A 15,013-nucleotide genomic window follows, 5' to 3' on the forward strand; every position below is an offset into this window, starting at 1 on the left:
TTTTTGTAAGGAGCATGTACATAGCAATTTAAGCACTCTGGACATAAATGCTGGCAGCTTCTTTCAGGTGGGGGAGGGAATATGACTTGAGTTGCTTTTCCTTCATCTGAAAAATAACCCAACACCATGTTAACAAAGCAATAGATTTTCCCAGGGGCTCACCTAGTGAGACACCAAGCTCACTACATCTGAAAAACTGCTTTTAAATGTTTTTGTTGCCCACTTTCTGATAGTTCTTGTGTCCAGGTGAGCCATCCTAGAATTTTTCTTAAATAAACACTAACCTGACTTTTACATTTGTTTCAAAGATAAATGCTCCTATAAAAATAAGTGATGGGCAGAAAAGAAATATTCATTATTTAAAAAGCTACTGTGGAATTAAAAACAGTGAAAGTAAAGTGATACCTGTGACACACCTTCTTTCTAATAATGTAAGTGAGGAAAGATAATTTGAGATGTTAAGTCTAAATTGTCACTTAGCACATATGTAAATCTGGACTAACCCCAGGGGCTGCGCTGGGTTTGTTTTGGGTGTGTGTGTGTTAGAGAAATCCCCCTATAGCCAGTCATCTGTAATTCCTTGAGTAGATGGTGGGTTTGCTTCCTGGTGTTAAAATTCTGAATTCAACAAGTACAAAGTTTGCATTAAAAACAAATCTTTAAATCTCCAAAGTTTCTTTCCTCCTGATTAAACTGAAATGCTTAAACTACAGTGGTGAATTTGGAGCAATGTTTCAGCTCCAGGAATAGGATTTATATTGGAATTTAAGTGGGAATCACCATCTTACCTATCTTTGCTGTACTTTTTACTTTGTGAGAAACTGGAAAGTGAAACATGTTAAAAGAGCTTTGAGCTTGTTGCAGTCAGACCACATTGGCACTATTTCATCAGTTTCTAAACTGTTTTATTGAAACGAAAATTATAATTTTTCACAGAATTTCAATTTGGAGGAGAATTAATGAAATTAATTCAATTTTTGTGTGAGCACTGAATGATTTTGCAGGATCACTTTAATGCTTTTACTAATCCTTTGTTCTGGCTGCTGAAGTTGCACTTCTGTTTTGAGAATTTGGGAGCACCAGGACAGCTTGTGGCAGCACTGCCTGAGAGAAAACATTGTGGAAATGGGGATTAAGGAGTTAAACATCTAAGGGAAATAAACCAAGAATTTTCTTGATGAAGAAGATAACTTATCATACCAAGGAGCATGGGTAGATGGTTGCTATCAGGAAATGAAACCTTGAGTCATTTTTGAAAGCTATTTAGGTTAGTTCTTCACAGATGGTCCCTAAACTTCCATTTTTTTGTTATTTCTTTGAAGTTTGGTCCCTCTCAAACAAAAATATAACAAGTTCGGTGAAAAATCTCATAAGGATTTTTTCCCCATTAATTATCAATAAGAATTGCTTTATTGTCCACAGCAAACATTCTTTTTATAGGAAGTCCTCTAATGTACATAGCAGCACATCAAAATTGTAACTTCTACTCTGAAAAAAGCTGTTGAGTTTGGGCTGATTGTTAGTGAAGTGGGATAGACAAAAGAAAATTGCAACAAAACTTCAAAAACAGCAGTGGGAAAGCTTGTGCACAGGTATAGACCATTTGTACTTAAATGCTTCGATGTACTGAAGCTTTTTGCCTGTTAGATAGTTTGCAGTTTCCATGCTGCTTTTTCTTTCCAGTATGAGTAGCTTTTTTTGTGGCTTTTATGAAATATGTATCAGAGGAGCAGGGACTTTGGTTCTGGTATTCAGGTTCTCCTACAGTACATTACAGACATCGAGTTAAAAACATTGTATTAAAGACTTTTTGGCTCCCCAGAAGCTATTCTGAGCTGAATGCTTTAATCATGCATTGAATTCAACCTGAAAGTGTGAACAAGGCCATTGATTAGACTTGTGGTTTTGAGACCTGTCAAGTTGAGGAAAAGCCCCTTCCCAAATCCTCTTTGAAGAAAGAGACTGTTCAGTGACAGTTGGTGATGAATTTTCAGGTACTGCGAAGTCTTAGGAAATTTTTTCTGTACCCATAAATGCAAACAGGAATATACCTTAAAACCTCACTTTGAAGCCAACAGCTGAATTAAAAAAACCCTTGCAGTTTCTTCTAAAAAGAGTAGAGGACGAAGAGGAATGCACAGCAGAGAAATTACAGTGCAGACAGTCCTCAGTACCTGCAAGGATTTTCCTGGTGATGAAGTCAGTGCTTGTTCTAATTTGAAGTATGGTAAAGGACAGAAGGCAGAAGTTTTAGATATTGATTAGTATCTTTTGTCTTGATATCTTCAGGAGAGTCCATATTTATAATTTAAATGCAACAGAAACGATCCTTGCCAGAACATGTCCTTGTAATAGAATCAGCTGTTTCTGTCAGCCCATTACAGAGCACAGTAATCGCCCATCAGAGCTAAAAGTCATTAGGCACAGTCTGCACTTTCTCAAATCTATGGTTTGGGAGCGAGTGCCTGGATTTTACCACTGCTTTAATTGGGGATGAATTTTTCTTTACTCTCAAACAGATCTCTTGGCACTGAGTAAACCTGAATTATCCAACTATATTAAATGTAGGGTTGTTCATAAATAAATCTGTAAAAGATGCTTAGATGTATCCCATGCTTTTTCATAGGAGAAATCTGAGTGATCCAAAAACTTCAGTTCTCTTGACATTTGAGAATTTATGATGTAACTGTAGGACAGAGTTGGATGTGGTTATTTAAAAATATGCCCAGGGATGAGGTTGGTCAGTGTCTGTGGTTCCTAGCTCACCTGTCTTTCATTTTGAAAGCAATAAATGCTGCTTTTGTGAGATACGTTGTCTCTTCTAAGCCTGCAGTTGTTCTTACCTACATGAGTAGAAAACTTTCCCTACATTGGGTTTGATCTGTAAATGAATGCTGGGCTTGGCCTAGAACCACTTTGCAGTTTCTTATTTTATATTCCATCTTAGAGCATTGTCACACTGTTGAACCCTTGAAGTTAATATAAGATTGTGATTTTAAAATTAGAGTTCAGTTGGTGATTATTACAGTTCTTTCTCGCTGAAATGGAGTGGACAATTTAATTACTTTTTTCTAATATATTTTTTTTGTCTTTATGATTAATTTAAATATGCCTAAGCAGAAAAAGCCCCACCAACAAGTTTGAAAGTATGAGTGAGAGATGATAGGAAAGCATCTTCCAATTTAATGTTTGGTTTTTTCACTGAAATGATTGTTTTTCAGAACTAATAATAAAAAGTTGTGGTATAAAGGGTTTGTGTTATAACTGAAATGAGTCATGCTAGATGTGTAACCACCTTATATATCCAGGGGGTGAATATGCTTCCTATACAGATAATATGTGTAAATGTCAAATAACTGTGGCTTTTGCTTTTGGTGAAAAAATTATTTATTTTTGAGGAATGAAGCAACAGAGCCCTTTCTTTCATCACTTTTGTCAAGGGTTTGTGCTCCAGTGTGGAGCCTAGCAGGCATAAGCAATATCCGAGGCTATTCACTTCTGAGGGCAGAAAGAGAAGTTAAAATTCTCTTGTTTGCTTACAGAGGTGTAAATACTGTCTGGCTCTGATTATTCCAGGTTTTCACATGGTGCTCAGCATGTGGATTTCTTCATTAAGTGGATGATGGTCTGTAACTATTCCTTTGCAGGAAATGCTCAGAGCACCCTGTCTGTCCCTCCTTCCGTGGTTTTGTGAGAAGCAGTGATTTGAGAGGGGTAGGCTGAAGTGCCTCATGTAGCTTAGCTAAGCAGTGGAAAATTACATCTGCTTGTTCTGTAAATAATGTCCAGTCAGAGCAGATGTAATTAACTACTGAACTTAATGGATGCCACGTGAGGTTACAGATGCTATCAGTCATAAACTAGATGAAGGCAAGGGAGCTTTATTTGCTTGGAAATCCTTTTAGGACTAATTACTAAATATCTTTAAAATTGATTGCTTATGCTTTCAATTTCTGAGAGTGTTTTCCCATATCTATGTGGAATGGATTTGATGCAGGTTTAAGGAGGGATGGGAGACACCTTTATTGTTGAAGTTTTTTGAGGAACTAAAAGATTTCTCTTCCCTGGGACTTTCTCCTAGAGCTTTACTGTTAGGAAACTTGGTGTTATTTTAGGGCTGGCCAAGCTGTCCAGCTGTCTGGCAGCACTGGCCTGACACATTTTTCTTTTTGTCTAAATTAATTGAGAAATAGACAATTGTAAAGATAAAATTCTGTTGATGTGTCACAAGTCTTAGCCTAACATTGACAAAGCAATTGGAGACATGGGCAGTGCCTCTCAAAAACAACCACCAAATTTAATTCCTGCCTGTTTGCTTTTAAACACTTCACAACTGGGGAGTGAGTGAGAAACCAGCCTGACAGACTTTGGGCTGGTGGGAGAGATCTGCTGCTGACATTAACACTGAACTGACCATGTGCCTTTTGTTCCTTCAACTATGGTATTGAAGAATGTCCAATTTATTTTAATATAATATAATACCAATGTATCTCAATATAATTTTAGGGGCAACCTTTGAATTTTGTTCATAGTCTGTATTGACAGTGCACTGAATGAATATGAGCTGATGAGCCAGGGCTGGAGTTTTCATGAGATGCTCATTGTTTTATATAGATTTTTGTAGGATAAACCAGAAAAGTTCTTGTGGAATCCTTTTGTTAGGCTTGGTTATTCAGTTTTAAAGAGATATTTGAAGAGTTTTAAGAATCAAATTGGTTGTCAGGTGGCCTTGATGACAGTTAATTTGTCTAGAAACAGCCTGTTAAGGAGTAGATATGTGTATAGTAGAAATATCAACTGACTTAATCATAGATTAATATTAGTATGAGCTACAAGGGAGAGAATAACACTGGATTTGTTTATTTGTAATGCTCTTGGCATTTTTAGCAGCTGTGACTGTTTCCTTGTGACCATTGCATGCCCAGTCTTGAAGGAATTTTTGGTGCAAGTCAAGACAGAGTAATTTTAAGAGTGGTTTCTAACAATAGCATTACAGCTGGAGCTCTGAGATGAGACTCTTCCCTGCATTTTCTACATTTTTGCAGAATGTGACCTTTTGACTTAAATTTCTGAAACTGTCGCCGTCTGGCAAAATGGAAGAGAATTTTGAACAGTTGCTCCCATTATTGGGGTGAGTGTTCAGTGCTGGGCAGGCTCTTTCACCCATCAGGAATCTGCTTCATGGCCTTGTAAAACTAGAATTAAGTAATGAGAAAGATTAATGAGCTGTCTAAGCTGTGTGCTTTATTACTCTCAGTATTCCTTTGCCTTTAGGCTAATTTGTGCAAAAATATATAAGGAAGATTTGGAGCATTTATTATTGGTGTTATTTCTCAGGTTTTAAAGTATTACCTTTTATTTACAGAGGACTACCATGTGTCTCACTTTTTATTTTGTTGCTACGCACACACACATTTTGGGTTGCTGCTGTTGTTTAATTTGGGGAATAAGTCATCATAATGATCTTCCAGAGCTGCTGCTGTTGCAATTTATGGATTGTCTGTTAGGAGAGTAAATTCATAGGTTTTTTTTCTGCTCTGCTGTTTTTTTTGTATGCTTCTGCATCACATCTAGGACTCTGGGTTAAAAATTCAAGCTGTAATGTTTAAATTTCCTTTTTCCTGCTAGTGAAATTGCACCTTAAAAACATTGTCTCTTATGTGCTCTGTAACATTTAAAAGTTTGGTAAGTGTACTTGAAGAGTGCTGCTTCTATGGTTGGTTTTATTTTTTTAGCCTTGAGGAAAGCAATCAAATTAATAGTAAATTAGTTTGCTGATGTCTGAGGATTGAACAGCTGAGTTACTGTACCCCTGTTATTGTGGCCAGGGCTTTTAGAGGTTGTCTTAATTTTCAGAGGCCACTCTTTGTTTAACCACAGCTGAAAAGCTTGGGATCGAATATAAATCTAGGAATTGTCTTTATTATGGGAAGAAAGAGACTTCTGCTTGGCTGAGGGCATGAAATCAGAGTGACCCTGTGCTCGTGGTCCTGAGAAACAGAGACAGGAACGAATCCTGTGGAGGAAATGGAGCTGCAGGACTGCAGTCACTCATGGCTGTGGCTGCTGAGGACGTGTGGGTGCCCTGGGCTGTGGGTGCCCACTGAGCTGTGGAAAAGCTGTGCCTTGTCCTGGGGCTGGTCCCTTCATCCCTTGGGAATGTGGTTTGCATCCCTTGTTTTTATTGCCATTTGCCAGCCATGACGTGTGGTTTCAGTCCTGTTTGTTGCCATGAGCAGTGGCCCATGGTGTGCGCTGTGTAATGTTGTATTTTGGGCTGGAAAACATGATGTAATGTACAAAATATGGAGCAGACACTCCAGCTTACTAAAATACATATAGATATAGTGTGTATATATATACATGGGAGTGGGCACTGAAAATATTCTGAGGAAAGTGTGAATTCTTGCCTGTTTTGAGATGTATTCTGGAATTATTTTAGGTCAAGTAGCCAAAATCCATAATCTTATGGAAAGCCCTGAGGTTAAGTGATACGAAGGGTTAGTGGGAAGCTCCTGGTCACATATATTCTTGACAGGTTAATGCATAGATGTGACCTGGATGCTTAGCTTTACTCACCAAAGAATAAGTTTCTGTTGCCCATTCAGAAGGGCCTGTGGGGGAGGGAAAATAATTTGCTGTGTTTGAGAATTTTGCTTGAAGTTTAAAGGGCTTTTAGCTTTATTTCCTTCTACAGTAACTCTAATTTGAAATAAATCCAAAGGCTTTTTATTTTGCTGACTAGTAAGGGATTTCTAAGCTGAAGAGAAAAGAAAGACTGGAAGATCTGAAAGCATGAAATGCATCATTGGCTGATTTGTGACCTGTGGGTCGAAAGACTGATATACACTGAATATTTAGAGAAGTAGGGCTGCCTGTTAGTTAAACAGCTGAGAGTTTTTTCCCCATTTGGTTTTATATGTTAGTTGCAAGTGGTATTTTTATTGTCATGCAGCTTCTGCTGAGGTAGAAAATGAATCAAAACAATAACTTTCTTTTGCTTTGAACTTGTAGCATGTTTAGAGTAGCACTGGGTGAACAGATACACTATGGACTATTCTGGTGTCACACACATTTTTCTGGAGGCTGTGGCCCTTCGCCACCACGAAGTGAGATTTCTTAGGAAAGGGTGGCTCCAGGCAGTTTGGGTGGTACTGGGAATATGGAGGGATGCCCTGGGACTGAGCTATCCATGGCATTTTAGAATTTGTGTGATGGCAGACATAAATTCAGTAGAGTGCAGAGAAAGGTCTGGGAATTAAATCCATGTCCTCTGAATATTTTGAATGGTATTGGCAAGAGGCTGGGTATTCGTTTTCTGTATTTTAAGTATCTCTGTAGCTAAGCAGATGAGCTCACAGTATGATCCTGAATTTAGTTTCTAGAAAGTCGGTAAATTACAGAAAATATCTGCAGCATATTTCATAGGTTCATCTGACCTTCAGTACAGATACGGTTTCAGTGTTGCTGTTTAAAATTCTTCACTGATGAGTTTGGGAAACAAGTTCAGATGTAATCATTTCTAGACAGAGAAATTGAGAAGTGCTGTTTTGAATAACCATTTACAGTGATATGGTGAAAAGAAGGAAATTATTTTTCCTGACAGATTCTGATAGCAGAAAGAAAAGCTTAGCATGGGGCATTTTTTTTTTTTCTTAATCACCATGAAAAATTCTTTCCTGTTAATCTGATGGATGGATTACAGTTTGTCCTTGCACGGCCAGGTTGTACTTTCCATCAGAATTGGAGATTCCAACCCTCATTATATCATTTCTGTAATGCAAATGGTTATGTATAGAGGGAGATTTAATTAATCCCCTGCTGGTTGGTAGTATACCCTAAAGCAAACATAGTCAGCAAAGGAAAAAAAATTAAAACAAGAGTGCATGGTACCAGGTCACTGACTGTCAGTGGAATTTCATCATCTGTGAAATATTAACTTATTAACTGAAATGTATTTACTCTTATAGCTGTAAAAATATTTGTCTATTGTCCCAACTGGTATGATAGTGAGTACCTTGCAAGGGAGCCAAGGTCAAAAGCAATCTCAGGAATCATGCTGTCTGCTCTGGCAAAAATATGGAACATCCTGTGTGGTGATGGTTCTCATTTTAATTTGCAAGGACTCCATTTAAGCTGCCATCAGTGCAGGCTCCAGCATCCAACTTTGCCTGTGGGTCTGTGCCATATGTGCAGATACATATTCAAGGACAAATTACAAGACTGAGAGAAAGTGACAAATTTGAGTGATGGGTTCCTGTTTTTTCACACTTTTGTAACATAACGGATCTGCTGGAACGATGTGGGCTGTATTGTAGGTCAGTGAACAAATAAATTTACAGACTTTATTTCCTCTCCATATTGTGTGCACACACCTATGCAAAAAGCCAGCACTCTTCCTGCTGCCTGAAACATTCCTGTTTTCAGGAATGAATAGATGTTTCAGTATCTATGTACTAAACAGTGTATTTTACAAAAAAAAAGATCTTTCAAATGACTGGTATTTTTTCTCTTTAGCCTCCTTGCTGCCTGTAAAATGAGAATTGAGTCTTATTGTGAAACCTCTTCTGTAGCATGATATGGTGTCCAACTGATTTTATAGCCTCATGATTGAGGTGATGAACTTAAGATAAAAGGAAATATAAGGAACTCTTTTGAAGGCAGACATTTGAGTCAGCTTTTTATAAATTCTGCGATGCTGAATTTCTTTCCCAAGGTTCCTTTTTAACTGCTCATCTGAAAATCTGCTGCTTCTTTTGTCTTGTAGAGATCAAGTTGCATGTTTAATAATTATGCCCTGAAATGTGGAACTGGTACAAAAAATTAACTTTCAGAACAGTCTGTTCTTGTCATTTGGGTACTGCAAGATTTAATACACTCCTTATTTTTTAGGATCTGTGAAAGTAGTTCTTTATTTCCACTTCTGCAAGTTCTTTGTGAATAATGTGCACCAATATTTTATGGTGTTCTTATGCTATTTAGCACTTCATATAAATCAAATATAAATGTAAGCCTCTGTTTGGAGGGTTATATTGTTGACCTAGAGAGCAGGTGGCATGGAGCTGGCTGGAGTAATAATGGTAATATAAATATAGCTGCTGGCAGCACAAGTGCTCAGGGAGGCAGATGTGCTGCTGGGAGGGGCAGTTTGGAATCTTGCAGGTTCCTGTGTTGTTCTCATCAGAAGGGTGGGCTTTAATGAAAAATGTCCTTCAGGATAAACTAGCATATTGAAAGGATTACAGCTGTACCCTTTAAATAGTGTTTCTGACCAAGGAGTCACAGCTCAGCACTCTTTTATTAGTTATCTCACCTCTTAAAATGTGATTTATTTTTTCAGGATATATGGAAATGTAATGCCAAACTCCTTTGTGGTGTGGGTGGAAACCAGTTAAATCATACCACCTACCTCATAATTTACTAACTAAAACATTTAATCTCTACTATAAGTGATACTATATATGATTCTGAGTAGACTTTAGTCTTTATAGGGTGCTTGTGGAATGCTGTTGGACTTACATTTTTCATAATTATTGAATCGCTGCTTTTGTAGTGCTGCTCCATAGGTTTGAAACCACCCTGTCATTATAAGATACAAACTCTCTGTTGGTCCCATTGCACACATTGAGGTACTGAGCTGTCTTAAGACCCAGCTGAGTCTCAACCCTGTGAGTGTATCCCCATCTCTGGGGGGCATTTTCATTGTCCCCTTGATCCCCTGGAGATCTGCAGCGTTCTCCTGGCAGTGGCATCCTCAAACAGGAAATAGTTCAGCAGTGGTCCGCAGTCTGCTCCCTCCTTTCCATCCCCAGATGTTTTCTCTCTGGGGTGTAACTTCTTCACACACAGACTCTGGTGATCTGGGAAAGCAAATCTCATAATTACACTGCTCGTGGCTGTGTAATGTCCAGCTCTGGTGCTTTTGCCTTGGCCCATTTTGGGGGATTTTAGGGGCTGTTACCAGCTCTGGAGAGGCAGAGAAGGGCAGAGAGCTGGGGTAATGCATTGTCATTTCTCCAGAGGCCAGGGAAAGTGCTGCAGAGGCCAGGACATGGTGGGCTGTGTGGCTGTTAGGGTTTGTGAAGGGGATTTTAAGACTAACATGAACTGAGGCACAGTGGAACAACAGGTATAAAAATTGATTGTTTTGATTGTGCTCTTTGTTGTCAAGACCACAGTGGTATTAAATGGGAACTGCTGCCTATTGATTCAACAGCTGCAGTGTGTTTGTCAAGGTGGTGGTGCAGAATGAAGACAATTCCTGCATGGATAGGATAATATTTCAATTGCATTGAGATGTCATCTGCCAGGACTTTGTTCCTTCCTTATTTGGAAACTCAGTTTCCAAGGGATGTTTTCAGGAACAAAGCCCCAGGCAGTCCTCCTCCTAACCTTGCATGGATTTTATCCTGAATTTCTTACATTATAGGAAGTATTAAAGGTCATATTGTTTGAGTAAAGCAAGAGTTCTGTAAGGGAAAGGATTTGTCCATTCCTGTTCCTGGGCCATGTTTCTTGTGATGCATGTCTGGTAATTACAAGTCACAATTACCAGAGCTGTGCTGCTGCAAGGGAGTGTTCCCTCTTTAAATGACTTTTCAGCTCTAATGACTAGAGCAAAGCTTGTAAAAATGAACCCTAGAAGTTAAAAAACTAGAAGGTAGTTAGATTTAAAGGTCACTGTTTTGCTTTTTCATCCAGTACTATGAAATTCCAGAGTTTTATACATACATTCTAAACATTTCTGGGGCGTACTGTGTTGGAATCAACAGAAATACATCATTTGAATAGAAAAAGTGCCTTCTGCCAAGAGGTGCCATCTTCTTTGAAAAGCATAAATTAAATACAGCTGCTCATATGATGAAAGAGATGTATATGCATGTCTAAGTAACACACTATCCAAAGAAAAAGGATAACATATAATCCCTATATCTTATCTGGTTTTTTTATTCATTTGCAGTAGCAAAAGCTGTCCTTGCTACATAGGTTTCACAGTTGGAAACTAATTCTTTCTAACAAATGAGAGTGGAAGAAATACCTTTTTTAGAATATAAACCACACAACCTGTTATAGATGCTAATGATTTATTATCTTACACACTTGAAGTGTTTTGATTAGATCTTGACAAGTTTGTCTGACGACAGGAATTTATTTCTCCATGCTGTAAGCTGTCAGCCTTGAGATAATTCACACATGGAATTTGCTCGGCACTGTTAAACTGTAATGAAATTTCAAATTATGGAGAACTAATATTTGAAAAGAATAATGGCATGTGAGAGTTATTTATTCACTTATTTGTTATTAGTGACTGTAACTTTTTGGTATCTTTGAAAAACTTCAAGCCAAATCCAATGTGTTACTGATCAGACCAGTCACTGCCTGTCAATAGCATTGTTAGTCATGTCAGTCAGCACAAACACTGTGGCTAAAGATGGAAAAGAGATTACCTTACCAGCGTTATAGATTTGATTTTTTTTCCCTATTGATTTTTTTTTCAATATTCAGTGAAAACACTGAATTTTTTTTCTTAGAGGGGATGAAAAACACATCCCGTAGATCAGTACCCTGACATCCAGCTGGTGTTGGCCGTGCTGGTGCTTGCTGTGCTCAGCCGAAGCCAATCAGCCGGGGATGAGCGCGGCCCGTGCCGATGTTTTGAGGAGAAAACCTCCAGAATCGGGGGCCGGGCCGGCGGCCGCGGCTGCCACCTGGCGGTGTCCGGCGGGAGCGCAGCCCCTGCAGCCGGGCGGGGCCGGGGACTGCGGACAGGGGACAGTGCCGGGGATGGGGACAGGGGACAGTGCCTGGGGATGGGCAGTGCCAAGGGATGCGCCATGTCCGGCAATGTCCCTGCCTGGGGATGCCCCCGGGCTCTCGTCTGCAATAAAAACGGAAAAATCCCCCGTCTGCTTTTGCTTGTGCTGCTGAAATGCAAAATGCTGCTAAAAATCGGAAATTGTGTTTGGCCTCGAATTTTTTATGATAATACATAACACAGCTAATGTGTATGTTTAAAAAAAAAAACCCAAATCGCCCCCAAGTGCACTCTATGGCACAAATTCTTCCTTTTGGTGAGAGTGCGAGCCCATACTGCAGCAGCTGCAGGCACACCACGTTCCACACTTCTGGAAGTGGCTCGGTCTGGTGCTGATGAGGTATGTAGGACAGAATTAATTACTGCCTTATCTGTGCTCAGGCTTGAATTTCAAAGTTATGTTTGCTCTGTTGAGTACTTATGATTTTTAACTCCAAAGGCAATGATTGTTTAGGCAAAATGAGCAACCTTCATACCCCAGACTGTGCATTGTGAATGTGCAGCAGCAGAGCTGTGCAGTTCCACACTGAGCATGCGCTGGGAAATGGCCAGCTCTTTATCCATTCCACCTCAGTCATTTATTGATAAATAAATCAGTAATATATAATAAAAAGTAAAATTAACTCTAGGTTTTCTTTTTTTTTTTCCAGAAAGAGCTCAGTCTCCCCAGAAGAGGAAGCTTGTAAGTATAATTATTCTTTATTCATACATTGGTTTGTTTTGAACATATATAGCTGTTCAGTTGTGGAAGTAATTTAGATGGGCAGATGCTCTGTTTTCTCTGTTCAACATTTTTGAGAATCTGTCATGGGCTTGGATTTCTGTGAGACTGAAGCCTCTATTCATTTCCTTAAATGTAGCAGGAAAAGCAGTGGTAGTGTAAGCTTACTTCTAATTACCAGCCTGAGCTTGCCCTGATACCAAAGGAGCTGCAGTGTTGAGTGCTGCCCCTCTGACACGGCTGAAGGGACTCCAGAGGAGCTGCTGATTGTTTATGTGCTATGGACAACTCTGCTCACTGCTCTCCAAACAGTGTGTTGACAGAAGTCTAAGCACACAGCTCCTGGGCCACGCAGGTCAGGGGTTTGTGGAGCAGGCAGCCTGATAGAGGTGTCTCAATAAAGTAGTGCATGTCAGGAAATGTAGGCTTTTAAAACTGTCATTTAAACAAACAGCATTTTTTTTAATGCATTATGATGCTTAAAGAATTTCAGCGAACTAACTTGGTGTTTCAATGGTATTATAAGAGCTTAGCTTCTGCTATGCTTACAGATTTATGGTGGAAGAAATTGCATTATTGATTGCATTATATAAAAGAGAAAGCTTTTGTACTGCCTGCTATTGCATTATGATTTAAAATTGTTTCCCAAAGCTTGTGGACTACAGACATGAAGCTCACAAAAGCTTATAACCTTTCTTCCTCAGGTTTCTGGTTCTAATGAGAAATGATTTTCAGTCTTTCAATGTAAGCGATCCTCTTTGTAACAGAAACAGTGTTTGGAAAATGCTGTGTAGAGCTTGTGATTCAGGGCTGAACAATACAGAGGATCAAAAGGTCTTTTTTTAAAAGTGGGGCATGACCAGACCTTTTTGTTTAGTTCATATGACAATGATAAACCAGTCAGGGAGTTATTTAAAGAACATGAAGCACTGACTGGTTTTGGAGGTTTTTTAACCAGTATGCCTCAAAGGCTGGCTTAACGAGATTTGAGAGCTTTCTAAGACAGGTGGTGTTCATCATTTGAAGATTATGAAGGTTCTTTGATCAAATAGTGGAGCAGTGAGTTACCACTGAGTTTTTTTGTTGAATGTAATTTTTGCACAAAAGTTTTGGAATTGAAATTGAGGATGCCAGAGATATTCCAGCTCATTCCAGCATGGAGGTGGGTATGACACAAGACTAGTCATGTATTTTCATTTGAGCTGTCTGAGATACAAATGAAGTGCTGCAGATGTGTAATGTTTTAGTTACTGGTAACTAAACCAAATGACTGAATATTTTATTTCTGTATTACTTAACTCCTGCAATTTTCATTACTTCTCTTTAGTTTTCTTCCACGAGTGAGTGCCTTTTAAGCTGTCACTATGTGAAGTAATTTAGCAACCTGTGTCAAGAAGATCCAGGCCATAAATTTTAAGCACAAGGTTGCAGCTATTAGTGAGACTAAAGATCTATGAAGAATTGAAATGTCTTAGTTGCCTGTGTTGTCTAGCTGATTATTTGATTGTAGTTTCTGGAATTACAGATTCTCTATCAAGTCAAGTACCAAGTGCAGTCCAGAACCAAATGATGTCTTGTGGTTTGAGAAGTGTTAAGTGTTCATGAAGTCAGTGTGCATTGTGGCTGATATAGATCTGTGTTGATGATATACTATGAAATGTATAGGCTCAGTGAAAAGGCTCTTGTGGAGTTGATCTGCTTGATTTTGCATATGCCAATATCAGAGTGCTTACTTGATTTTAAAAAAATCCTCTTTGTTTTTGAATTAGAAACTAGACAAATTTACTTCAAGGGAATAATTATAATATATGCATAGGGTAAAAATATACTATGTATAAATTTGTTCAACCATTTTGTCAAAAATAATGGCATTTCAACTGTAGGCAGTTTTCACTTCCTCAGGAGACTTTTCCTCTGTTGGAATCAACTTAACTGTGAACCTCATATTCAAAAATAAATTCTGAAAATAAAATTTATTCTGAAAAGCTGCTGTTGTGCTGTGCCTGATGAGCAGGGATAGCTATGGGTGTAGCCATGTCCTGATTCATTGACTGTCAGTCACTGACTTTTGATCACCGACAGAAGCAGAAGCAGGAATGGACAGGAGGATGAAGTACCTGGCTTGGAGCCAGAAACCCTCAAGAGGTGCATGAATTTTCTTCACAAACTCCAGCCTTTGTAGCAGTTGAGTAGCAATTGAATTATATACAAAAATCAGCCACTCAGCATTTTTTTGTGTGCTAGTCTGGAGGTTGGGGTGCACTTCTGTAAAAAATCTCCTACTGCTGACTGGTTTGGTGATTGCTTTGCTGGATTGTGAGTTACAAAGGTTTTAGCCTGTGGATCAGCTTGGGTATTTGTCATTGCTGAATGAAAAAGGATGAGCTATTCCTGAAAATGCTTCTAACTTTTTCTTTGTGTGACTCGCAATATTTCATATTTCCTGAGTCAGTATGAGTAATCTCTATTTTATTGCA

At 38.8% G+C, this 15,013-nt stretch overlaps 1 protein-coding gene across 4 annotated transcripts in view; it reads left to right on the top strand.

Annotated features, from left to right (window-relative positions):
* The window catches only part of MAST2 (microtubule associated serine/threonine kinase 2), a 186,454-nt gene that overhangs the window by 67,500 nt on the left and 103,941 nt on the right, over positions 1-15,013 (top strand). For all 4 annotated transcript variants that reach the window (XM_054285560.1, XM_054285562.1, XM_054285561.1 and 1 more), the window contains one exon: positions 12,466-12,497. In XM_054285560.1, the coding sequence (XP_054141535.1) occupies positions 12,466-12,497 (32 nt within the window). The remainder of the gene's footprint in view (positions 1-12,465; positions 12,498-15,013) is intronic.

The sequence above is a fragment of the Melozone crissalis genome, unplaced genomic scaffold (genome assembly GCF_028551555.1).
Source record: "Melozone crissalis strain CALT ecotype California unplaced genomic scaffold, PUWL_Pcris_2 ptg000045l_1, whole genome shotgun sequence".
In the NCBI taxonomy this organism is placed as follows: domain Eukaryota; kingdom Metazoa; phylum Chordata; class Aves; order Passeriformes; family Passerellidae; genus Melozone; species Melozone crissalis.